A 26,990-nucleotide genomic window follows, 5' to 3' on the forward strand; every position below is an offset into this window, starting at 1 on the left:
TAGGTGTGGGTGTCATTTCTGCCATTAATGGCTCACAACATAAGCCTGAGGCCTAGTAGATGATCAATAAGGATTTATAGAGTATTGGCTGAATTAACCAGCTGTGTAATCTTACGCAAGCCATTTAATCTCTTTGTCTTCAATTACCTTGCCTAAGGACTGAGGGGAATGGATTAGATGACCCCTCAAGCTCCTTTCAGTTGTAAAATTATATGAGTCTGTGATTGGACCTTTACTTCAGTGGAAGATTAATTGGACAGGAGTGTGAAGTATGGGTCCAATTACAAGTCAAGAGAATATGTCTTTCTCTGAATCAGTCTAATGTCTCTACTACTAATGTGTGTGTGTGTGTGTGTATATATACATATATGTACAAATATATGTATATATATGAGCATTCTGTTTTCCCCTTAGTTTACCATGGCTTTTGCCATTTTCTGGGAAGACCTTAAGTTCTTTAAGGACTAGAACTATGACTTTTTTTTCCCCTATTTCTTTGTGCCTCAAAATATAACACATAATCATGCCTTGTAGCTCTGCTTAGGATTTCACAGGGTGCTCTCACATGGCTCATTTAATCTGCTAGGGAAGCATTATTTTCCCTTACTGCAGAAAAAACTGTAAGTTAGAGAAGCAAAATAGATTACTGAACATTGTTACTAGTAAGTGGGTGAACTTCAGATTGAACTCAGGTGACCCTAGTTTCTAAGTGCAAGTCAGGTTCTTAAGACAGGACCAAAGGCTGTGTGGTAAGGGCCTTCTTATTATGACATTCCATAGCAGAAAGGCAAAGAGAAGTCAGACCGTTGTCTGACTCACATCTCTTCATTTTGCACCAGCTCTGAGGTTGGATGAGGAAAGCCCTGCTAGTTCTGTTGGAGCTGTAGTCCATTTTTTCTCCTTGGCCTATGCTGAGCAGGACAGAAAGAAAGCAGATGCCAAAAATGACAAAACTTGTTCCCTGGACCAGCTTGTTTACCAAGTCTCCACCCACCCCTCACAGGGCATTTTCTAGGAGCTGAGTCTGTAGGAGCCCCTTTGAAATTTCCTGGACCCCAAGAGCCTCACCCTTACCTAGAATTTCAAGTAAAAGTAAGGATGAAGCTGGCTGTTGTCTTAGCAATCTTCTACTGCCTAGAGGTAGGGGTCACTTCTGGAGCCGTCACAAAGCTCCAAGTTGCTGTTCCAACCTCAGAGCTGGGGAAACAATGGGCCTTCTTCCTTTCTCTAGAGCATCCCTATGCTGGAGACTATAAAATGCCAATGCCAATGCCAATTGGCATTTTGTAGACTCCAGTGTAGGGATACGCCTCTTCCTGATGCCCTTTGGTAATGAGTGGTCTACAGACTTCTTCCCCTTTCAGGCTCTTAGGGAACAGGCTCCCCAGTACTTTTGTTGGCATGGACTAAAAGACATTAATATAAAGGTGAAGAACGTATAATCCTGAGCTAACATTTTGGCTTTGGAGCCTCCAGGACAATGCCTATCAGATGGTCCTGACACGGTACATTAACAGGCACAGATAAATGCTACATCCTATGAAATGTCTACTTCAGCTTTACCGACCTTCTGTATATTGTCCACCCGGAGGATTTTTGAGCTCACTTACTTGTCTCCCTTCACCACCCTCTTTCCCAGCCACCCTCTTTAAGTGCTCACTGGGTCACTTGAAGGTGAACTGGAAAAACAAGAAGAAAAACTGTTCTAATCTGCATCCATAAACTTCTCACTTTGAATAGGCATAACAAAAAAGGTTGTGAACATTAAACAGAAGATGTGAAAAACTTCTGAAAAATCAGTTTGAAATGTATTTGTTTATGGATTAGATTTTGGTTTTCCTTAAATTCCTGCAGCTTTATTTTTCTTTTCCATGATTAGTTTCTCTCATGCTCTCAGTCTCTGGTCCAATGCATTATTTATATGACTCTTTTTCAGTAGATCTTCAAAAATAACATCAAAGTCTTACCATTTCAGAAAACCTTGTGAGCTCTACTGCCCACAGCCTGTGTGTTAATATCAGCAGAAGTTATATTTTATATTTAACCTCACTAATGAGTGGTAGTTGACGGAATCTGGCCCATACATTAGTGTCAGTTTTTAAATTATGTATCAAGTTGAAACTATGGAATTTCATGTATTATCAGATTTTGTCTCTGAAAAGTCTGAATATTTATCGACAGCTCAAATTCCTTCCCAATTCCAGCCAACTGGTACTGAGTACTGGATCCCCTCTTTCAGTGTGGAATTGGCTTTTCTTGCTTGCATAGCCCCACATCCTCTGGATCTTTTTTTTTTTTTTTTTGATCAGGCATGGGGCTTGAACTCTGGGCCTGGGGCACTGTCACTGAGCTCTTCAGCTCAAGGTTAGTGAGCTACCACCTGAGCCACAGTGCCACTTCCAGTTTTCTGGTGGTTCATTGGAGATGGAGTCTCATGGACTTTCCTGCCTGGGCTGGCTTTGAACTGCAATCCTCAGATCTCACCCTTCTGAGTAGCTAGGATTTCAGGCATGAGCCACCAGTGCCCAGCCTGGATCTTTAATATACTCCCTCTTTATTTACTTAACGTTCATACAATGGTAATTACAGACTGCCACTGAGGGGATAAAACGGGGGTTGAACGTGGTCAAAGTTCTTTATACACATATGGAAAGCATAGAGTAGTGAAACTTGTTGAAACTGTTTTAAGAAGGAAGAATGAAGGAGAGTGAATAGAAGGTTAAATTGGGTTGGGGTATACATGTATGGAAATACCTAAACTAAGCCCTTTGGACATAAAATTTAGGATTGTAAAAATGGAAAATAATGCCAGTGAAGGTAGATATTGCTAAAATTTAAATGAAGGGAATTTGTCAATACCTATCAAATTACAAATGCATGTATTCTATGACCAAACACTTCACTTCTAGCAATTTATTTTTATACTCATATCTTTGAGAATAAGGTTGAGAATAAGGTTATTCATTGAAGAGTTGTTTATAATAGTGAACAAGTTGAAAGTCTATCCATAAACAGATTTCAAATACATAGAGCTTCATATGATGTAAAACTATATAGCTACACAGAGGAAAATGAGAACGTTTTCAGTGAACTGAAATGGAAATATACCGTGGGGCACTGGTGGCCCACATCTGTTCTGGCTATTCAGTAGTCTGAGATACAGAAGACCTCAGTTTAAAGCCAACCTGGGTAGAAAAGTCCATGAGACTCTTACCTTTGATTAACCAGCCAGAAGACTGGCTAGTAGTGTGGTTAAAATGGTACAACATTAGCCAAGACACAAAGAGAGAGACAGAGAGAGCGAGAGAGAGAGAGAAAGAGAGAAAAAGAGAGAGCATTATAAGGCTACAGAAAAGTGGTCATAGTCTTCTTCTATCTGTATTAAGTACATTTGTATATTTGTTGTTGTATACGTAAAAATCTCAGGAAGAGGATGCACAGATACCCTAAAATATGGATCACCTCTTGGGTTCAGGACCAAGATACTTAAGAGAAATGAGAACCACGTTTGTCACACAATATTTTATTGTACATTTTGATTGTTAAACCATGTAATTATATCCTTTATTTTTAAACATAGATTTCCTATTGAGCTCTAAAGACATTTACAGTTTTGATGTGATGTATGTAGGAAATAAATAGCAAGGATTTGTGTCTTTCTAATCTCAAGAGTTTTTATTTAACATATTAAGAAGATTATTGAAAGAACCATCAGTGACAGCATGTTTGGAAGTTTTACTCTAGAGTTTTTTGGTCTCCCTGTAAAGTTATGCAGACTTAGTTTTTGGCCTTAAATCATACTTACTTTCGGCTTCCTTGAAATCAAGAATATTCCGGGTCATACCAATTAAAGCAAGTGTACTTTCAATTAAAGGTGATAAGTAGGATCCTTGGAAAGTTTAATTCCTTATAAAAGGATGGCCTTCAATAGTTATAACCAATTAAGGATTTTCCCATGATTGGACAAGTCTACTATTCACGATCAATTACTGTGATCTTTCCAAAGGTGAAGATTTTAGGTTCAGGTTCATAAAAGAATAATTTGACCAGTCACTGGCAACCTCCATGACTGAACTGCAGCTTATATTGATAAAGTCATGGACATTTTTGTGATATTAATATTTAAACAATCAAGATATGCATCGTGATACTCTGGGTACAGTTCTTGCACTGCTCTTCTCATGGCTTTAGTAGAAAAATAAATTTAACCCAGACTGATCAGGAGAGAAGCAAACAGTGTCACTAATTAATATTGAACCAGATTTCCCCTCCTTGGTCATTTTACCATAAAAACACATTTATAGTACTTGCTTTCCTAGTGATTATTCTTATTGTGATTCTAATTTAACCACTTCTCATATATAGCATACAAAATCAAGTCTTACTAAAGAAATGAATGCATTATGATTGTTTTATGGTAACAGAAAAATCTTGGGGAATGTTGCTTTGCCTCAAAAAGCAACATTAGGAATTTTCAGTAAAGAACTGTTGGTTCTCATTCCACCACTCATTAAATTTTTAAACTTGGAAAAATTCATTGAATATAATCACCTAACAATAGTAGATATGAAGTGTAAGCAGAAAAAATATAAATAACCAAAAACAGCTAGTACTTCTTTGCATATCTCAAAGTCTCATTGTTAGAATCGAATGAGATGACATCTACACATGTGTGTATACATATGTATTATTCAGATGTCTCTTGGTACCTGGGAGGGATTGACACCACATAGCTATATCTTCAACCTGAAAATAATTTTTCATTAAATTTATGTTGACACTAGGTGCCCATGGCTCAACGCTTATAATCCTAGTACTCTGGAGGCTAAGATCTGAGGATTGTGGTTGGAAGCCAGTCCTGGCTGGTGGGAAGGTCCATGTGACTCTTATCTCCAGTTAATCACAGAAAAAAAACAGAAGTGAATCTGTGGCTCAAGTAATAGAGCACTAGCCTTGATCAAAAGGAGTTGAAGCCCCCGGACCAGAAAAAAATACATTGATATAAGCTAGTTATTTGTTATTTTCAAAGAAATTAATTAGCATTTAAATTTTTGTTTTAACTTGTGATAGAATAAAATTTGCAAGATACAGTGACATGAGCAAAAACTTTATAGGGCCCTAGGTAACTTTTTTTTTTTCCTTTGTGCCAGTCTTAGGCTTGAACTCAGCCTGGGCAATGTCCCTGAGTTTTTTGCTCAAAGCTAGTGCTCTACCTCTTGAGCCACAGCTGGATTTCCAACTTTTCTTTTTGTGTGTGTGTATATATATTTTATTGTAAAAATACTGTACAGAGGGGTTACAGTTGCATGAGCAAGGTAATGAGTACATTTCCTATTGAATATTGTTACCTCCTCCTTTGTTTTTCCCCTACCATCCCTTCCCTCCCCACCTCCATACCTACTCCTCCCTCCTCTCACCCCCAAAGTTGTAAAGTTTGTTTTCAACCTAGTGTCTTGTACATCTCCATTGTTACAATGAGTCAACCTATACCCTTATCTCAGCATTTTATTTCCCTTCCCCTCTCCAAATTAGAAAAATGTACCTACAAGATGCAGGGCATTGGAATCAAATACAGTGCAAACGGGTTATACCATGGGGGAAGAACATACAAAAGAAACAAAAAAATCACATAGTACATTATAAGTACATTAAAAACAACAGCAAGAAAGATAAAACCCTTGTGTGTCCCTATCTTGAGGTTCATTTCACTTAACATCATCTTATATGGTCATATGTACATAGCTTTTGAACTTTTCTGCTTATCCTAGACATATACTAGTTATAGCAAATAAGGGAAACAAGGGATCTATGTTTCTTTGGGCCTGACTTACTTCAATTACTATAATTTTTTCCAAGTCTTTCCATTTCCTAACAAATGGGGGGATGTCATTCTTTCTGATGGAGGCATAGAATTTCATTACACAAACACATACACACACACACACACACACACACACACACACACACACACACACATCACATTTTCTTGATCCATTCATCTACTGAGGGGCATCTGGGTTGGTTCCATATCTTAGCTATGGTCAATAATGCTGTAATATACATAGTTGTGCTGGTAGCTTTAGTATAGCTTTGTTTGTGATCATTTGGGTAAATGCCCGGAAGTGGCATTGCTGGGTCATAGGGGAGCTCTATATGGAATCTTCTGAGGAACCTCTATACTGCTTTCCAAAGTGGCTGAACAAGTTTACACTCCCACCAACAATGCAGTAGGGTTCCCTTTTGGCCATATCTCCCCCAGCTTCTGTTGTTATTAGATTTCTCTTCTTTTGGAGGGAAGTTCATTGGAGATGAATTTCATGCATTTTTCCTGCCTGATCTGGCTTTGAACCCTGATACTCAGATCTCCGTCTCCTGAGTAACTAGGATTAGAGGCATGAGCCACCAGGGCCTAGCTTCTAGATAACTTTTTAAGAATGGAAAGAGGTTCTAAGACCAAAATGTTTGAAATTGTTGATGTATAGAACACTATGCAAATATGTGGCGATCCTGGTTGTTTACTAAGGCACTTGAGACTTTTCAAACAGTACAGCAGCAAGCACTCAGTCCTTCCACTACAGGGGATATTTGTTTATGGCACACTCTCCCTCCAAGATAGTGTTGTATTAGACTGAACATTATGATTATGTACAACTTCATGTGTGGGCCATGAATCTTCTTTTTCAAGGCAAGGGTCCAAAATTTTCAGTTGTCAGATTCTCAGAATGTCCTAACTGAGGCATATACTGATAGGAATTATAGATTACCTCTGGTCCCATCTTTCCTCAAGAGAGTTATGATCAAAACTTGGAAACTCCAAGAGGATGATGGGAAAACCTGAGAGCAGATACCAAGTTACACTTCCTGTTGTTTCTTGGATCACAGGTGCACACCACTAACTATTTTTCTGTATAGATGGGAACTTGATCTTTTTTCCCTGGCTTGCTTCAACAAGGTCTTCCCAATCTCAGCCTCCTATGTAGCTGGGATTGAAGTCATGAGCCAGTAACATCAGGCTTTTAGACAATTTTAAACTATAAAATATACTCTTGGTTTACTATTTTGTTCCATGAGTTAATGTATAATGCTTTTAACTCCTATTACTGAGACTACCTTCCCTGATTATTTACATTAAAATTGAGGATATAATATAATATTGAGGATATAATTTACTCTAAACTAAGGCTTCTAAAATTTTTAATTATGAAATTAGTTTTAAGCTTACAAAAATTTTGGTTTGGGAATTTTATGATATAAGCATATTTGTATAAGTAAATTCTTTCAAATTTCTTCAATTGTTACCATTATAATTCTTCCAATGTAAGAAATATTTTGGGGTGAACTAAAACTATAAAATGCTATTTTATGTTAGCAGCATCTTATAAAAATTGGAATTAATTTGGTTTGATTAAACCTTGCCTTATTAGATTTTAATGTGCTGCATGTTATTTATTTCAGAAACTCCAGAAAGGAACTTAATGACATACGATTTGAGTTTACTCCAGGAAGAGGTAAGCTTTAATTGAAATTATTATTTTAGTGCTACAAACAGCATTTCAGAAATTGATTGCAAGCATGTGGTTTACAATTTCCTATTTAAAAAAAAAATGCTTTGTCTAAACACAAAGGACAGAAAAGAGAAAGGATGGTAGGAAGAAAATGCTTGTGCTAATTGCAAGGTTTTTGAACTGAATCACTACTGACTACATAGATCCCAGTGACACATGTGACACAGTGTATATACACATGGAAATTGGATCTGTTAGTTCAGCCATGGAAGTAAGTACTGGGATGGCAATACAGGGCCTAAGGGAAATCAAGATGAGTACAGTGAGAAGCATTCGGCTTCCTAATGAGGGTGAGCTGCATTGTGTCATCCCAAAGCCAATGTATTTTGCCTCTTTGACCTCAGTTTGGTTACACAAAGCCTCTTCTGAGGAGTGACTGTGGCGTGGCCGCTATGGGTTGTAGGCATGAATGCAGTGCAAGGATTGGAAATACGTTATTACAACTTCGTATTGGCCAGAATGGTTGTTCCTTCATGTCTGAATGTCTGGAGTAAGAGGCATGTAGGATTATTATGTTTTCTTGCATTTTGCAGAGAGCCTAGTATGCAAGTAAAAATCAAGATATCTCGGTGGATTGACAGATAAATAATAACAAATAGTTTCCAGAGATGAAAAGATTAGTAGTTATTAAGAAAAATGTGTTTTCATTAGTTTGTTGGTAACCAAAATAACTTAGAGAAGTAAAACTCAAGATACTCATGCTAAGATTATAACTGTTTCCTAATGTTTATTTTAGCTATTGGAGTTTCACATACATTTCAAACTCTGAACAAGAATTTCTGGTTTGATAGCTGGTCAGTCAGTAAACTTCTTTGACCTTTTGATTATTATCACCTTCCAAGAACACTACTCCAATGTCTCTAGGAGCCAAAGTAAAGGTGGGCATTTCAGGAATATAGAGTCCTGTCTAAATACATTCATGTTCAGAATTTTTTTAATGCTTTTAACAAAAGCCAAATGGAATATGTTGATCCATATCTGGTCACAGGTTTGCTCTGATTCTGATAGCTATTCCCCTTAAAGGCAAATGATTTTCAGTATTTTTGGATTAAGCCCAAACATGAAATATGGTTTACAAAATAAATATCTTCAAGGCTGTAATGAGTTTGCTAATTGATTTTTTTTCTTTCCGGGTATACCCATCTGTAACAATTTAAAATCAGTCTATGAAATTGTATAGCACCAGTCAGGGTTATCAAAAAGACATCCACTTTGTCATAATATAAAAATATTGACCAGGCAGGTTTTTTAAAAATAAAATATAGCAAGTAATTACATAATAAATGTTTCAAGTAGAGTAAGTAGAAAGAACACATAGTTATTTTAAGGTTGTTTCTTTTCATTTGATAGTTCAAAATTGACTATAGCAATGAAAATTAATTTTAAGAGGTAAAGAAATTAGTTTCTGAGTTAAGGATATGTTTGTATAAGTTGGCTCTAACAGCATTACTACCCATTTGCAGGAACCTTGGCAGCCCCATTTGCTGGGAATAGATGAAGAGTTTCTGCTTTTGTTGCTCAGACAACCATTAATTCTGACTTCCTATACTGGGCAGGGGGCATAAACTTGTTATGGTTGGAAATCTAGTGTTGGATGGCTGTACCAGTGTAACTCCTAGTGCTGTCTGCATTTCAGATTGTCTACAGTGTGTCTGTGCATGCACACCACATATTTACTGTATCTGTGCTGCACGTAAGCATAAACAAGTATATGTGGCTGAAAATGTAACAGACATAAAATATTTGCTGCTCTCTTTTGAGCAGCTCTTTTTTTGCTCTGTCTTGTGTAGTCTGGAAAGCAGATGTTAATATATTATTACTTGTGTAGATATTAGGAACTGCTAAACAGCTTTAAGAAAGAGAAAATTACCAATGTAACATGAAATAATTATTTCATTTAAATATTATAAATTAGTATATGCATAGTAAAGGACTGTTACTCACAGACAGAGGATGGGTAAGAGTAATTCCCATTGTGGCCAGTTAGCACTATGTCCAAGAGTCCTAAAAATAGAAGAACATGTTGCATACCTTAATCATTTGGAAAAGTCTATTGCTTTGGTATCACTTTTTTTTAACTAGTCTTCAAATACAGCTTTGCTTATGCTTTTTAACAGTATTCTATGGTCATAGTTCCTAGTCACAAATACAATTTTATTGATGCTTTAGAGATATTGTAACTCACTGAAATTCTTTAAAAATGATTGATCAATGAAAATGTAATGACTGCTTATGATATGCCTTGCATACTGGGTGTTGGTCACTTCAATACTCTTCTGAGCAGTTGGATGGCATCCAAAGAAGATAGGGACTCTGTTTTTTTTTTTTTAATTTTTATTTTTTGTCAGTAGTGGGGCTTGAACTCTGGGCCTGGATGTTGTCCCTCAGATCTTCAGCTCAAGTCTAGCACTCTATCACTTGAGCCACAGCACCACTTCCAAGATGGGGATTCTAAGACTCAATTTTCTATCATCTTCACAAAATTAACTTACCCTCAGAATAGTCTTTAATTCTCTTACCCTCAGGTCCATGATATGGGATCATATGATCACAGAGATTTTCTCTTTTGTTGTACATTTTCTATTGTAAAAACACTGTACAGAGGGGTTACATGAACAAGGTAATGTGTACATTTCCTATTGAGCATTTTTGCCTCCTCCTTTGTTTTTCCCCTAGCATGCCTTCCTTCCCACCTCCACAACTAACACCTGCCCCCCTGCCAAGTTGTAAAGTTCATTTTCAACAGTGTCTTATACATCTCATTGTTTCAATGGGTCAACCTGTATCCCTATTTAAGCATTTTGTTTTTCCCCTTTCCCCTGCCCGAATTAGACAAGTGTGTATACAAAATGCAGGACACCCACATCAAATACAGTGAAGACAGGGGTTATACTGTGGGGGAGGAATATACAAAGAAACAAAAACAATCACATAGTACATTATAAATACGTTAGAAACAATAGCAAGAAAGAAAACAAATGTTTGTGTCCTGATCTTAGGGTTCATTTTGCTTAACATCTTCTTATATGATCATATGTACATAGCTTTTGGCCTTTTCTACTTGTCCCACACATGTACTAGTTATTGCAAATAAGGGAAACTATGGGACCTATGCTTCTTTGGGCCTGGCTTACTTCACTTACTTCACTTAATTCACTTAGACTTTTCCAAGTCTTTCCATTTCCTAAAAAATGGTACGATGTCATTTCTTTTTGATGGAGGCATCAAATTCCATTGTGTGTGTGTGTGTGTGTGTGTGTGTGTGTGTGTGTGTGTGTGTGTGTGTGTGTGTGTGTGTGTGTGTGTATACACACACACACACACACTGAGGGGCATCTGGGTTGGTTCCATATCTAAGCTATGGTAAATAATGCTGCAGTAAACATAGTTGTGCTGGTAGGTCTTGTTTGTGATTATTTGGGTAAATTCTCAGAAGTGGTTTTGCTGGGTCATAGGTGAACTCTGTGTGGAATGTTTTGAGGAACCTTCATACTGCTTTCCAAAGTGGTTGAACAAGTTTACATTCCCACCAACAATTCAGTAAGGTTCCCTTCTGGCCACATCCCCTCCAGCATCTGTTGTTACTAGATTTCTGGATTATAGCCATTCTAACTAGGGTGAGGTGGAATCTCAATGTTGTTTTGATTCACATTTCTTTTATGGCTAGAGAGGTTGAGCATTTCTTCATGTGTCTATTGGCCATTCTTATTTCCTGTTCAGAAAAGTTTCTTTTTAAGTCTTTAGCCCACTTATTTATTGGGCAGTTGTTTCTTTGAGGATTTGTTGTTGGGGGACTTAATTTATATTTTAGATATGTGACCCTTGACCATTATATGTCTAGTGAAGACCTTCTCCCAATCCATGGGCTTTCTATTAATCTTGCTAACTGTGTCTTTGCCATGCAGAAGCTCTGCAGCTTCATGCAATTCTATTTGTCCATCCTTAATTTGATTTGTTGTGTTTCTGAGTCTCTATTAAGAAAAGTTTGGCCTGTGCCAAGGAGACCTAGGGTTTCTCCTATTCCTTCCTGTAATGTTTTCAGAGTGTCTAATTTGACTCTGAGGTCTTTGATCCATTTGGAGTTGATTCTGGTGCAGGGTAATATATAAGGATCTAGCTTTAGTTTTCTACAGGTGATTAACCAATTTTGCCAGCACCATTTACTGAAGAGGTTGTCTTTCTTCCATTCTATTGTTTTAGCTCCCTTATCAAAGATTAAGTGGCTATAGGTCTGTGGGTTCATTTCTGGGTGTTCAATTCTATTCCATTGGTCCTGAGGTCTGTTCTTGTGCCAGTACCAAGCTGTTTTGATTACTATGGCTTTGTAGTAGAGTTTGAAATTTGGTATTGATATTCCTCCAGCATTGTTCTTTCTGTTAAGGATCATTTTTGCTATTCAGGGTCTTTTATTGTTCCATATGAATTTTTGGATTGCCTCTTCTATTTCCTTGAAGAATGAAGTTGGAATATTGCCTTTGGAATATTGCCATTTTCATGATGTTGACCCTTCTAATCAAGGAGCATGGGAAGTTTTTCCACTTCCTAAGTTCTGCTTTAATTTCCTTTTTCAGGTTAAAGTTTTCATCGTAGAGGTCCTTCACTTCTTTAGTTAATTTAATTTCTAGGTATTTTATTTTTTGTGGGGCTATTACAAATGGAATTCCTTTCCTGATTTCAGCCTCACTCTTCTCATGTTGGCATATAGAAAAACCATTGATTTTTGAGGGTTAATTTTATAACCTGCTACTTTGCCAAAGTTTTGAATCAGCTTGAGTAATTTAGGAGTGGAGTCCGTGGGATTCTTTAAATACAAGATCATGTCATCTACAAAGAGGAAGAGTTTTACTTCATCTTTTCCTATTTGGATCCCCTTTATGTTTGCATCTTGTCTTATTGCTGTAGCTAGGCATTCTAATGTTAAGTTGAAGAGTAGTGGAGAGAGTGATGTCTTACACATAGAAAACTAACAAAAACACAACAAAGTCCAAGAAACCATACCCAGACTGAAAGTATTCTTATATCTCTGACAAAAGAGGACAAGGCCTAACACAAGCCTGCCTTATATGGATTTTCATGATTTATCAAGATCTAAGTGCTTCTTCATATTCTATTTTTATTATGGAATATCATCAGTAAAGTGGTAGGATAATACATCTTTGGAAATATAAAAAATATACAGCTTTCAATTTTTTATTAGAAATTTTACTTGGAGAGTTCAACTTCATATGAAAAGGAGGAATAGCATCCACAGGAGTGTAAGGTACAGAGATTACTTCTGGCTGTGCCATCATCATTATCCCTATTACCATTTTTTAAGTATTTACTTGGTCAGACACTGGGACAAGCACTTTAAATCCCAAGAACTACAAAAGACAAGGAACCTCCAGCTGCACACTTCCATATATCTATAATGGCCATATCTCGCTTATGCTTGGGGAAACTTCTGACTTGACAAACTGCTGTTCAGCTTTGATGCTTGCATGAGTCAGCAGCTATACTTGGGAAGACACTCTCAGATCATCATCCACACTGTTATGTTCTGCTCATATCCAGCAATTGTTCTGGAAGCCAGAGAAGATCAGAAGGCTTTGGGACAAGTCATCTCCTTTGAAAAAGCACAGGGTCTTGTATGCTTTTTTTGATCATGTTGCACTTTCTCAGTTCTCCTTTACAAAGTCTTCAAATAAAAGATAACAGAGTCGGGGGGAGTTGGAGAGTAGAGGAGGGAAGGGATAGTGGGAGTAAAAGGAGGGGGGAACAATGCCTGACGAGAAATGTACTCATTACCTTACTGATGTAACTGTAACCCCTCTGCTCAGCATCTTTACAAGAAAATAACATTTAAAAAAAGAAGATAACAGAGCTATCATGTTCATTCACAACCTTTCAATTAAGTAATTTCAGTTACATTCACTTGTCACAGCCTGTTCTGTCCTATCTTTATGAGATTGCCAACCCCAGTCACTTACCACTGTGAAAACACATTATTTTACTCAACTACATTTTCTAAGAGAATGAATCTGTTGCTATCAAATGATCAATGTCACGTTAAAGGAGTTCCTTGAGAACATAAATTCAAATAGTTCATCTTAATAGCCCAACAAGCTGGTGGACTGTTTATACTAAATCTAAGGTTGTATCAGATGTTACCCATTCAACCTTTGCCATAAATTCTGACTCACTAGCTTCTAATGATAGAAGGGAATTGATGATAGACAGGATTAACCTTGTCAAGAAAGAAAAACAGTGTCATAGGAAGTCTTTATATCTTCCAGAGATATACCTGAGGATTGATTCAGATCGTGGTCAGAAGGAAAAAGTTTCTGTACCAGAAATGAAAAAAGAATTTTGTGTAGCATATGTTGAATAAATAGCAAGATGTAAATTGTACTTGAGAAACTGTGTTTCATGTTGCTTCTGATTTTTTTCTCCTGATAGAGTCTGAATTGTTAAATTAAAACTCAGGTAATTTTATCAAATGAAAAGTATATATTGTACATTGTAGTGGGTTGTTGATTTTTAATTTTGTGGTTACTAACATATTCATTTCACTTTTTTACAGATACGGCAGATGGTGTATCTCAGGAGCTCTTCTCTGCTGGCTTGGTTGATGGTCACGATGTAGTTATAGGTAAATTGTTTTTTGTATACAGTGTCATTTTATTGATATATGGAAATGTATTAGAACAAAAATATTCATTAAGAAATAAATAGTTCACTCTGAATTTTTGAAAACTTTTCATTAATTATAATCTTATGTGAAAGGGTATGTAATAATCATATTTTATTGTCTTTCTTCACAAGCTCTTAATGTGATTCTCTCTTTCTCTTTCTCAAATATCTGAACATAAATATATCTAATGAGACGCCTTACTCATTGGATATACCACAAATAATCCAGAAGACCCCAAAAGCCTATAATCTATCAAACATCAGGTGGTGTAAATTCTGTGCACCAAAGTATGGGAACCTCCAGACCACTTTTTTAGAGTTTCTTTGATCTTCCTATTCAAGTTTGATGTTAACTGCCCCAGCTGTTAGAAGCAGTCATCACAAAGTCTTGAGTTTAGGGGAGGAGCTCAAAGATCAGTCAGGCTAGACATTTTGTTCTGTAGTTTAGAAAATGAATTCCTAAAGAGATTCAGTGCTTTGGGTTGTGGAAGAATCACTTTACTCTGAAAGCATGGGCCTTTCTATCACATTTAGAATCAAAAGAAAGCTGCATGGAGCCAGGAAAGCCTGCTAAGCTTGGGCATGCCTACAAGACTAAGCAAGCATGCAGATGTGCCAAGGTAAATGAGGTAGAAAATCCGTAAAGTGTAGACAGGTATCATATGGTTTTGCCTAAACAATGTTAGGGTATGTATCTGTTATATTGTAACATACTTATAGTTATGTAGTTATATAGTTATATTGTAACAGTATAAATAGCCTGTGTGGACATCACACCAAGGACTTTATAGACAGTGTTTTATGTTTCATTTGATAATTATATCAGTTCTCTCAGATAGAGAGGATTGGTTACTTATTACCACCATTTTGTTGGCAAAAAAAAATCCCTAAGGTTAAAAGACGTGGAGGTTAAGTCAAATGTGGAGATCCTTAAATTTGTAGCCCCTGAACTTTAAGTCCTTGTCCCTCATTCTAATATCCTATATAGGTTATCTGCTGTCTCCCACCATATTAAAATATGTTTTAACTACAATATGTAGCCAGAAAGTGTCTGTTTCTCTATAGTGCAGAAAAGCATGGATGGATCCAGGAAATTTTTAATGATAGCAATTCTTGTGTGTCCCAGGAATAAAACAGTTTAAAGCTGATGTCATTTTAATTGTCCATTAGTTGGCAGATTAAATGTTTGATCCTCTCCCCCCTAACCAAGAAAATTCTGCTTCCGTTCTGTTCTACTTCTTTCTTCACTGTATATGTGCCACCAATGTATGGATATATTTTCATTTTTCCCATTTAAAAAAAAGAAAGGCCTTCCCTTAATACTACATCTTGATGCAGCTATTTTCCTCTATCCTTTTTTAGCTAAAATTCTCAAAAGATTTGCCCTTGCTTTTAATTCCTTTCTTTTTTTACTTTGTCTCTGGAGCGTGCTTCAGATAGATTCTTGACCTCTCCAGTCCACTCAAGCTGTTTAATTTTTCCTTCAAAACTTTGTCCGGTTAAGATTAATCTGGCAGATGAGATGGCAGATGCAGAGTTGGCTAGGGCAGAATGAAGAGGAGCAAGCTGGGAAGTAGCAGACCTATGCTGTGAGCATGACTGCCAGCTCCTAAATCTGAGTTTTTTCTCAGTCCTCATCTTTCCTGACCCTTAGCAGCACTGGAAATAGTGGACAGGGCCTTCTCCCATGATAGGTGGTTCATTAGTTTTTAGAATTCCATCTTTTCTTGATCTTCTCACCATACTGGTATTTTCTTCTCAGTCATTTTTTTTTTTAGCACCGTTCATTTTGCTGACCTGTAAATCTTGATGTGCCCAAGCACTCTGTCCCTGGGCTATTTCTCTTTCCAATAGGCACCCCTTTGGTCAGCTCATCCAGTTTCATGTATTAAATGCCTTCTATTCGCTAACTCATACGTTTATATCTCTGACTCAGACTTCTCCTTTACATTGTAGAAGCATATCCAGCTCCCATTTTAGCATTTTTACTGCAAGGGCAACAGATCATCCAAATTTTAACTCACATCTTCAAAATCCAGCTCTTGGTGTTTCCTTCCAGCCTGCTCCTACCAGTAGTCTTACACTCTTGGGTGAGTCAGCTCCAATTTTCCAGGTGCTTAGGCCAATATCTCGGAGGTGTCCCAGATTCTTTCTCTGTCCTCTTCATCCTGTTCTCCATCTCCACAGTGAGAGAGAACCTGGTAGTAAGTCAGAAACAGAAGGTCATGTGAATTCCATATGAGAAATATCTAGAGCAGGAGACAGCATAGAGATTCTAACTTTTCTCTTTTTAAGACGTGGGTCTTCTGTGGCTCAGGCTGCCTTCAAGCTTTCTGTATATTCTAGACTACACTCAGACTCATAATCCTCCTGCCTCTGCCTTTCCAATGCACCTCCACACCTGGCTGACCATCAGGTTCTTGGTGGCCAGAATTCTTATCTACTTCCTAAAGTGCTACGTGTGCAGTGCCCCCAACATAGTCATTTCTCATAGTGGGCCCTCAGTAAACACTTGACAGAGATAAACAAATTCCATTTTGCAATATACAGATAGCTCAGAATCCTTTCTTCAGAAATAAAGTGTACTTTTGAATATAGGATACCATAAAATTCAAGTAGCATTTCCAAAAATCAAATAAACTCACTTGAGGAAGGCTATGTAAAAGAAAAATCCCATTCTTACAGAGGTTTGAATGATTTCTTACATGTGTATTTCTTCTACTTCTATAATATAAAATTGCTAACATTTAAATAGATTAAAAATCTTGTATTTTTCCCATCAGCATTTTCTTTTGACTTGGTATAAATGCTTATAGCAGCATGTAAAAGCTAAAAAAAAGCAATAGCATCTATTTTGCAGCAGTGAATGTTATGGCTTTTACCATAACATAGAAAACATCGGTTACAAAAAATTCTTCATTACCTGGCTTCAGGGCAATCTGCAAACCTTTACAAAGCAGTTTGCATTGAGGACGGGCTTGTGTAGTGACATGCAATGACTTCTTTTGTGAAGGAGCAGGGGAGAAATGGAATGCAGTGTTTGTAGTATAAAATCATAAACCCTCTTCAGTTGTGCTTAAATTCAGCACTACCTTGGGCAAGAAGCCGGAAATGGTTTTAGGCCTTGTATAAATAGACATTCAGAAGATTGGCAATACCTTCTGGGTGGGTGTTGGTTTAAAAAAAAATGTTTGTGGGTTGAAAAAGTCGATGATACGCACGTATACATTTGCTTATCTTGCCTAGCTGGGTTGGCTAAAAAATGTAAATAGACCGGATCTGAGCCTCTTTTCCATTTATTTCAAAGAGGATTCCCAAGGAAGACTGATAGTGTGAAGCTGCAGAGAAATGCCTTCTCTTCCCAGTTAAAAAGAAGCCCATTAAAAAGAAGGTTTTTCTGCAAGGCAGCACAGGCGGGAAAATAGAACAACAAAAAATTCAAATGTGAAAGAAAACATCCATTCTAAATACTGTTCAGGCCTTGAGATACATGGTGTTTTTCTTTCTTTTTAATGAGATTTAGGACTTCAGCATCAGGAGGATGATTGTGAGGGGATAGGTTAAAGTGAAGAGTTGTATTACTTGCAGTCTGCCAGGCCCAGTGGTAGACTGTGTGAATGTGTAGAAGAGGAAGCTGTTTGGCAGATGTCTTCCAGAGGAGTGAAGACTGAAGGCTCTTGCTAGTTTTTTATGTCACCATTTCCTGACTTTACTGTAACAATGTGTGTCTATTTCACTGAAGAGCCAGATGTTAGAATTTCTGTCTCCTAAGAGGGAAGCTGTATTTTTGCATTCATTTCGCAAAGTTTTCCTCCTATAGATTCTGAGCTTGGCTGACTAGCTGTCACAGCAAAGTTTCTTTGGACAGCACATGTTCCCATAAGCTCTCTGTGGGGCCTTATGAACATATTGTTTATGTGCATGGAATGCTCTTTGTCTGCTCCTGAAGAATTGTGTTCAAAACCTATTTGCCTTGCAAGATATGACACCTCCATGTGGCCTGCCCTGCTGCCTGTCACTTCCTTACCACAATATGGAGGACAGCTTATTCTTGTCTGGAATCCCTGAGAAATAGACTTTTACCATTTTGTGGCATGCAGTTTTCATCCTGCTGTACTACCTAGTGCTATCTTTTAGGGCCTGTCTTCCCTGTTATGATTATCCTTGCCACACATAGGTGCTGAATAAATAGGATAACAAGATCCATTTGATAAACTTAGCCCTCAATGAACATGTGAATTAATACATTTGGACAATTCAAAAATACCTAAAAATGAAAGTCATCATTTTCTCATTTTTTTCTTTTCTCTGTGGCCCCTGTCCTTCCTTTCTCCCTCTCTTCTCTCTCCCTCTCTACTTCCCTTACTTTCCTCCCTCTTTTTCATTCTTCTCTCCGCACTCTCTCCCTCTCCCTCCATCCTTCTTTCTCCTTCCCATTGCGTTTTTTTCTCTCAGGAATTAACTTAACACATGACTTTTGAGTTTCACTTTGGGGCAAGGAAATATAGTTGACCTGGGGAAGGGGGGGTGGTCTTTTATCTGTTAGTGCTTCAAAGGTGGACTATGAGGTCTCCACATCAGTATCTTACCAGGGAAACTTACTAAAAATGTATATTTGGGAAGGAACAGGTAGGGAAGAGCAGGTTCCAGCATTAGAAGTCTTGGGCTGAGGATTTAGAAGCTAGTACTTTAAATAAACATCTCAGGTACATCCTAGAAACAGTAGAATTTTATGGGCATAACTTTAGTGTCTACTTGAAGCACTTCAAGAACTGTTTTGAGATCCTTTTATCTCATGTGCCTTCCCAATATCACTTACCTCTTTAGTTTTTTTCTACCTTGTTTGATTCTCTTCCCTTTAAGAGTCTGCTTTGAAACCAGGCCTGCTAATGTTTTAAATTGTGTGTTTGTGTAGATGCTGAATATGTGAAAGACCCCTCATTGGTTTATTTTTACCATAATGAGTAGTTACAACGTTATTAAAACTAATATTATTGCTCCAGGTGCAGAAGATCCTCCAGGTGGCTTCAGCTTTTATCTTTCAATATATTGGCCAAGGATCCTCAGGCTCCCAAGTGGGAAAGCAACAGACAGAGTCTTTGCTCATTGGTGAGCATGTGGTTAGATGTTTACAGTGCTGCTCCCCAGCTCTCATCAGGACCATTTAAGTCTGTTAGGAGTGAGCAGCAATGCACCCAACACAACCGAAGTCTTAGGAAAGAGAGACGGTAGTCTCTCCTATATTTAGTCCTTCATTGTGCTGTGGTGTTTACTGAGGCTGAAATTCAGTGAACAAATGATTTCATTAACAAAATTGTGTCTTTATTACAGTAGATAATTTTTAAAGAAAGAAAACTCCTAAACTTTTTCTGGGCTTACAAAGGCTTGAGGTTAGCTATATTTATTGACTTCAATCGAAAGTTTTATGTTAAATTTAATTCTGTAAGGGGAATAAGGATTAAACATGCTTTGGAAATACTATGCTGGTTACTCTCTCTCCCTCTCCACCCCCGCCATGTGTATGTGTTTGTATGTATTTACTAAAAATAAATGTGAAACAATGAAAAAGTACCATTGCCAATGTATTGTAGCTCCTCACTACTGGCTTTGCAAGTGTCTTTGGTTGAAAGCCTTTATTGAGGAAGTTACTCCCTATACAAAATATAGTATCAATGTTAAAAAATGGTGCACAACAAATATTTATAAATATTAATAAGTAATAAGAATCCCCTGTACCTGTAGATTATGATCAATCCAAGTCAAATCTTTGAAGTTTTGAATCAAAATAAGCCAGTCCTTTCTTATTTGGCAAGGATGTCCTTCTGTAGAAGCAAAGTAGGTGTAGCAGAAAGAACCTACTGTAATATTTGTGGCAATATTCCTTTCTGTCTTTGCCAAGGATGTAGGGTTTAAATTCAGTGGCTTGTTTATAGTCCATTCCCTTAGTAGACTGATCCATCTTTGGCTATCATCATTGTGTATGTGTGTATGTGTGCGTGTCTACCCATTTCAGACATCTCTGGGGCTGCAAAAAATAAGTACAATATTGTAGAAATAAGTAGATGCCGGCTGTGCTTATTACTGGCCTTGCTGGCATGATTCTTCATCCCAAATGTAATCTCATTGCTGATTTTTTTTTACTTTATCAGTACACTCCTTAATAACTTCCTTTACAGTAGAAAAATAAGTTCTTATTTACTCAATCAAAAAACAATTAAAAGCCAAGAAAGAAATTAGATCCACATTTTTGTTTCATGTAACCTTATTGCTATTTTTATTTCTTTATGTCTTGTTTGTTCATCTTTCTGTCTTTGGGAGGCAAGAGAGACTTAGAAAGGGTGGGGCAAAGGATAAACAAATGCAGCAGTGATACTCACTAGACACTGTTGAAAATGAACTATACGACTTGTATGTGGGGATAGGAAGGAAAAACTAGATGAGAGGAAGGGAAGGGGTGACAGTGTCCAAAAAGAAATGCATTCATTACCTGACTTCTACAACTGTAATCCTTCTGTATATCACCTTTAGAATAATAATTTTTTTTTAATTGTATTTTATTTTATTTGAGAACATACTGTACAGGGGGGCTACAATTACATGGGCAGGATAATGCATACATTTCTTACCAAGCATTGCAGCCTCCTCCTTTGTTTACCCTTCACTTCCCTTCCCCGCCTCCCCCCTCCCCCCACCCAATTTTACCCCCCTCCCCCCACCCAATTATACCCCCCCTCCCCCCCCACACCGACATTGTAAAGCTGGTTTTGATATGACATTTTGTACTTCTCATTGTTGCAACAGGTCCACCTGAATCCTTAAACGACTTGTTTGTCCCCATCTCCTCCACATGTTATACTGACATCAAATATAGTGAAAGCGGGGGTTACACTGTGGGGGAGGGACATACAAAGCAACAAAGAAATAATCTTATAAATGCGTTAGAAACACATGCATGAAAGAAACGAAAACATTAAAATACATATTTAAGGGTTCATTTTCCTAACATCACATTATCTGACCTTTTCCGCTTGACTCATACCTATACTAGATATTGCAAATAAGGGAAACCATGGGACCTATGCTTCTTTGGGCCTGGCTTACTTCACTTAATATAATTTTTTCCAAACCTTTCCATTTCCTAACAAATGGGGAAATGTCATTCTTTCTGATGGAGGCATAGAATTCCATTGTGTATATATACCACATTTTCTTGATCCATTCATCTACTGAGGGGCATCTGGGTTGGTTCCATATCTTAGCTATGGTAAATAATGCTGCAATAAACATAGTTGTGCTGGTAGCTTTAGTGTGGTCTTGTTTGTAAACATTTGGGTAAATGCCCAAAAGTGGGATTGCTGGATCATAGGGGAGATCTATGTGAAGTCTTCTGAGGAACCTCCATACTGCTTTCCAAAGTGGTTGAACAAGTTTACATTCCCACCAACAATGAAGTAAGGTTCCCTTCTGTCCACATCCCCTCCAGCATCTGTTGTTGTTAGAGTTCTTGATTTTTGCTGTTCTAACTGGAGTGAGGTGATATCTCAATGTTGTTTTGATTTGCATTTCTTTTATGGCTAGGGATGTTGAACATTTCTTCATGTGTCTATTGCCATCCTTCTTTCTTCTTCAGAGAAGCTTCTCTTTAAGTCTTTCGCCCACTTATTTATTGGGCAGTTGATTCTTTGAGGATTTGTTGTTGGGTGGTTTAATTTTTTGAGTTCCAAGTATATTTTAGATATGAGACCCTTGTCCGTTGTATGGCTAGTAAAGATCTTCTCCCAATCGGTGGGCTTTCTATTGATCTTGCCAGCTATGTCATTTGCCCTGCAGAAGCTCTGCAATCTTATGCAATCCCATTTGTCCAACCTTTCTTTGATTTGTTGTGCTTCCGGGTCTCTATTCAGAAAATTTCGACCTGAGCCAAGGAGACCTAGGGTTTCTCCTATTCCATCCTGTAATGTTTTCAGAGTGTCTGCTTTGACTTCAAGGTCTTTGATCCATTTGGAGTTGATTCTGGTACAGAGTGATATATAAGGATCTAGCTTTAGTTTTCTACATATAGTTAACCAATTTTGCCAGCACCATTTACTGAAGAGGCTGTCTTTCTTCCATTCTATTGTTTTAGCTTCCTTATCGAAGATTAGATGGCTATAGGTCTGTAGGTTCATTTCTGGGTTTTCAATTCTATTCCATTGGTCCTGAGGTCTGTTCTTATGCCAATACCAAGCTGTTTTGATTACTATGGCTTTATAGTAGAGTTTGAAATTTGGTATTGATATTCCTCCAGCAGTGTTCTTTCCGTTGAGGAGCGTTTTTGCTATTCGGGGTCTTTTATTGTTCCATATGAATTTTTGGATTGCCTCCTCTATTTCCTTGAAGAATGAGGGTGGAATTTTGATAGGTATCGCGTTGAATTTGTAGATAGCCTTGGGAAGTATTGCCATTTTCACGATGTTAATCTTGCCAATTTTGCCATTTTTTAAGTTCTGTGTTGATTTCCTTTTTCAAGAATTTAAAGTTTTCATCATAGAGGTCCTTCACTTCTTTGGTTAAGTTAATTCCTAGGTATTTTATTTTTTGTGGGGCTATTACAAATGGAGTTGCTTTCCTAATTTCAGCCACACTTTTCTCATTGTTGGCATATAGAAAAGCCATTGATTTTTGGGGGTTAATTTTATAACCTGCTACTTTGCCAAAGTTTTGAATCAGCTTGAGTAATTTGGGAGTGGTGTCTATGGGATTCTTTAAATACAAGATCATGTCATCTGCAAAGAGGGAGAGTTTTATTTCTTCTTCCCTATTTGGATCCCCTTTATGTTAGAATAATAATTTTTTAAGTAAAGAAAAAAAAAAAAGAATGCTATTACCCTTGATTTGTTTTAAGATAAGAAGAGACTTTCCTGGTCAACTGATAGACTGAGAACTTGTCCACATCATTAGATAGATAATCTGTCCATTGCAGGGTAAACATTTGTGTCCAGTTTTGGCCTTGAACTGTTTTAAAAAACACACACACTATGCTTTGTTACTCATGGTGGCTCTTCCATAAATACAGATTTTCCCATGAGATTCTATATCTGATGAGTCACAGACCATCTAACAGGAATCTATAGTTAGGAAGCACTTAACAGTCACGAGTGCAAACTGTATCTTTCTAACCAAAGTTCACTGTGGAAGAAAGTAAAGGCACTTTTTTTAGGAAGCAGTTTTCCCCCCACTTAATTTCCTAATTGCTGTATGTCTTAAGCTCTACCCTTAGGGAAAGTTTTCAGCAGTGGATTGTTTGTTGTTGGAAAGGAGGACATGAAATACAGTATCTCTTTAATAATAGACTCCCTGGAGGGCTTATTTGCAACAGACTCAGCCTTCTTCCTAGTTTCTGGTTTTTGGCTGGATCTCCAGAAACCGAATAGACTCCTCAGTCTCATTCCTTCACTGAATGGGTGGGTCCCAGGTCAAAATTTTGCTGCCACATCTCTGTCCCTTTTTATATTTCTGTTATACACAGGGTCAGGAGAGGAAGGCATACAAGGCTTAGGCACTAGCCTGATTTTCTGTCCCTGTGTGCTTAACTATTAATTCTTCACATATCATCACTATTCTGCTTCTGAATCACGTCTTTGTCAGTGGTGGTGATTGATAAGGTAACAAGGCCATTTGATGAGAAGTTAACACATCTAATAGCTGTAGAATATAGGTTAGAGAACATGATTGGGACAGCATTACTCTTGGGAAGTACAAAGATGCCACAGATTATTCTGACTAATGTGCTCTGTAGCCCCTGGCACTGAGGTTTGCTGAAGCTCTCAGGATTTCTTTTAAAAAGAAGAATAGGTCCTTTTTTTTTGTTTTTAGTGTTCATGAAAGTGTTTATTAAGTTAATAATGTGTATGACAAATTCAATTTTTATGTTTTTCAGGATGATATTGTTTACTCTATATTAGAGCCCTGTGGTGTTTAAGTTTCATGTCAGAAATATAGAATTCTGCACTTGAGATAATTCTGAACAGTGGCTTTTTATGTTTAATTAGCAATAATATAATCTTCTAGGCAAATCTATGAAATATCTATGTAGTTCAACAATCTACCACCTAACAGTCCTTAGATCCTATAAACAGATGTACTTATGCTTATTACTGGGGGTCCCCCAGGATCCTTAATTTATGTTTTCAGTGCTGTTAGTGTGTGGTGTTCTCACTGGTTTCCCACTTACTCCTTTCTTGGGGAGCATTCTCACCAGTGTCACCAGCATGAGAGGTCCATTGCCTTCATGGGGTCTGCTGCTTCCAGTAGATCCTAGGGCATTTCTTGAGTTTGGCTATAGCAGTACTTTCTGCTTTCTTCTTTGCAGAGGTGGAGATAAGAGCCTGTTATCATACTTTGTATTCCAGCCCCTGAAGCTGCTGTCCTTCCACATTTGGTAAATAAAGCATTTAACTTACTGCTAGTACTTGTGGTGATCAAAACAGACAGGGGCCTTTCCCTAGTGAAATCTGCAGTGTAGAATGAGAGGCAGACATTAGATAAGCCAATACAAAGATGTCAGTGAAATTATAAATTGTGAGAAGTGCTGCTCTGGAGGAAAAAAACAACGAATATCCTATAAAGAAAGACAGGGTCTTCACTTGGATGCTGGGGCAAAAGAGCTCCTGAGAGAGTGAAGCTGAGACATATGAGGTTAAGACATCTCAGGTTAAGCCTGCCCATGCTGGACTGTGTGGATGCAATGGACTTTGTAGAAGAAACCAGAGTGGCCAGGCCCAGCCAATGAGCAGAAATAAGGATAAGATCTAACAGTAGAGAGAAGGAAGAAGAGGTCAGATCATGAAGGGATCTTGTAAATAGCTACCAACTATAATTACTTACAATTGCTCTACTTTTCATTGAGAAACTAGGTAATGTGAATCTGTGTTGCATCAAATTGGAGAAGTGATTCTTTCTTTTAGACTTATTTCATTCTGGAGATGGTCTCAATATATTGCTTTTTCCAGATTAGATCCCTGTGGTGTTTACATTTTATTGTTATTTGTCTGGGGTGAGAAATAACCACAGTGGGACTAGAACACAGCCCTGGAGGCCAGGAGAAATAAAAGTTGAATGATGTTTTCTGATTCCTAGGTTGGTTTATGTTTCAGAGCATTGACAATAGCCCTTAATTTAATGTTTAAGAACTTCAGAGATGTTCAGTACTTATGAATCCAATTATTCTAGCAAAAGGAAATTAGAATTCCTAGAAAAGGCAAAACAATCATTAATTACAGGCATTTTCTTTAGATTAATTAATAACCAAAGGGCTTTCCTATATATTCCCTTAGAGGATGAAGTGTATTTTCCATTTCATAATATTTCTTTATTCTCATATAAATTATGGTGTGAACTAGGCTAGTACTGTACATACAGTAGAACTATTATCATTATAATTGTCTACAGAATACATAAAATATTCATCTTCATTGAGTTAAAGCAAACCTGCCATTTTAAGTCCATTAATTGCTGTTGAATTTAGTGAATTTTCTTTCAGGTACTAACAGTCTAATAACTTAAATGAATGTCAGTATTCAAGGGGCTTTGTGTTAAGAATGTAGGCTCAGTAAAAGAAGTTTTGTTTAGGTATACTTTGTCCTACTGAACAAGATATAGAGCTTGCCCATTGTTTTATCATAGGGGTGGTTTCTGGAGAATTTATTAGTTGGTTATGCTGTCCAAGAGCCCTGGAGAGTTGGTAAGTTGGTGTCTGAGAGCCCTGGTCATTCATTTCCTTGAATAGTCATTTTAATTAGCTTTCTCTCTATAATATTTTCTTTCAAGGGTAAGGGAAATAGACATAATATGCACTCTCAAAAAGAGAAATTAAGTTGGGTGCCAGTGGCTATTTAGGAGGCTAAGATCTGAGGATCTCAGTTTGAAGCAAGGCTGGAGAAGGAAAGTCTGTGAGATTCTTAACTCCAGTTAACCACAAAAACAGAAGTGGAGCTGTGGCTCAAATGGTAAAGTGCTAGCACCAGGTTGAGCCCCAATACCAGCACCAAAATAAAGAAGAAATTACTAGGGTGCTTGCAGACTTCTAAGGATGCATGTTTTCTCTTAAATGTGGATGCTAGACTTTGTTCAGAAACATAACTGAAATGAGGTAGATTCAAGAGAAATCACAAATAGTGTAATTCCTTAGAAAGGCATAATCAAAGTTTTGCAAAATAAGACACCAGGGAGCAGGCACTACAAGGGGTGGGGTCAAGAGGAAAAAGATAGAAGAATGAAGAGAATGGGGACTTAGGTGGTCCTTTTTTTTTTTTTTTTTTTTTTTTTTTTTTTTTTGTCGGCCGTGGGGCTTGAACTCTGGGCCTGGGCGCTGTCCTTCAGCTCTTCAGCTCAAGGCGAGCGCTCTACCACTTGAGCTACAGCGCCACTTCCGGTTTTCTGGTGGTTTATTGGAGATAGGAGTCTCACGGTCTCTCCTGCCCGGGCTGGCTTTGAACCGCGATCCTCAGATCTCAGCCTCCTGAGTAGCTAGGATTACAGGCGTGAGCCACCAGCGCCCGGCTAGGTGGTCCTTTTTGAGAAACATGGGTTTCTCTTGAAAGCCTCAACTGGCCTCTCTTCCTCTGTCATTGGTCCCTGATGGTTTTACTGGTCTATGATGGGTTCTTACCCATTCCTGCACATGCCCTGAGATGAGATTGACATCCCATGACCCAATCTTGGGCATCAACCACAGCGTCCATTGCAGGTTCCTTTATCTTCTCATTCTCTGGG

The 26,990-nt window shown here is 37.7% G+C and overlaps 1 protein-coding gene across 3 annotated transcripts in view; it reads left to right on the forward strand.

Moving 5' to 3' along the window:
- Nucleotides 1-26,990, forward strand: part of Stk39 (serine/threonine kinase 39) — a 274,272-nt gene that overhangs the window by 203,958 nt on the left and 43,324 nt on the right. For all 3 annotated transcript variants that reach the window (XM_070021570.1, XM_070021579.1, XM_070021587.1), the window contains exons 15-16: nt 7,456-7,508; nt 14,128-14,196. In XM_070021570.1, the coding sequence (XP_069877671.1) occupies nt 7,456-7,508; nt 14,128-14,196 (122 nt within the window). The remainder of the gene's footprint in view (nt 1-7,455; nt 7,509-14,127; nt 14,197-26,990) is intronic.

Source organism: Dipodomys merriami, unplaced genomic scaffold, assembly GCF_024711535.1.
Source record: "Dipodomys merriami isolate MVZ:Mamm:240054 unplaced genomic scaffold, mDipMer1.0.p SCAF_1, whole genome shotgun sequence".
Taxonomy (NCBI): Eukaryota; Metazoa; Chordata; class Mammalia; order Rodentia; family Heteromyidae; genus Dipodomys; species Dipodomys merriami.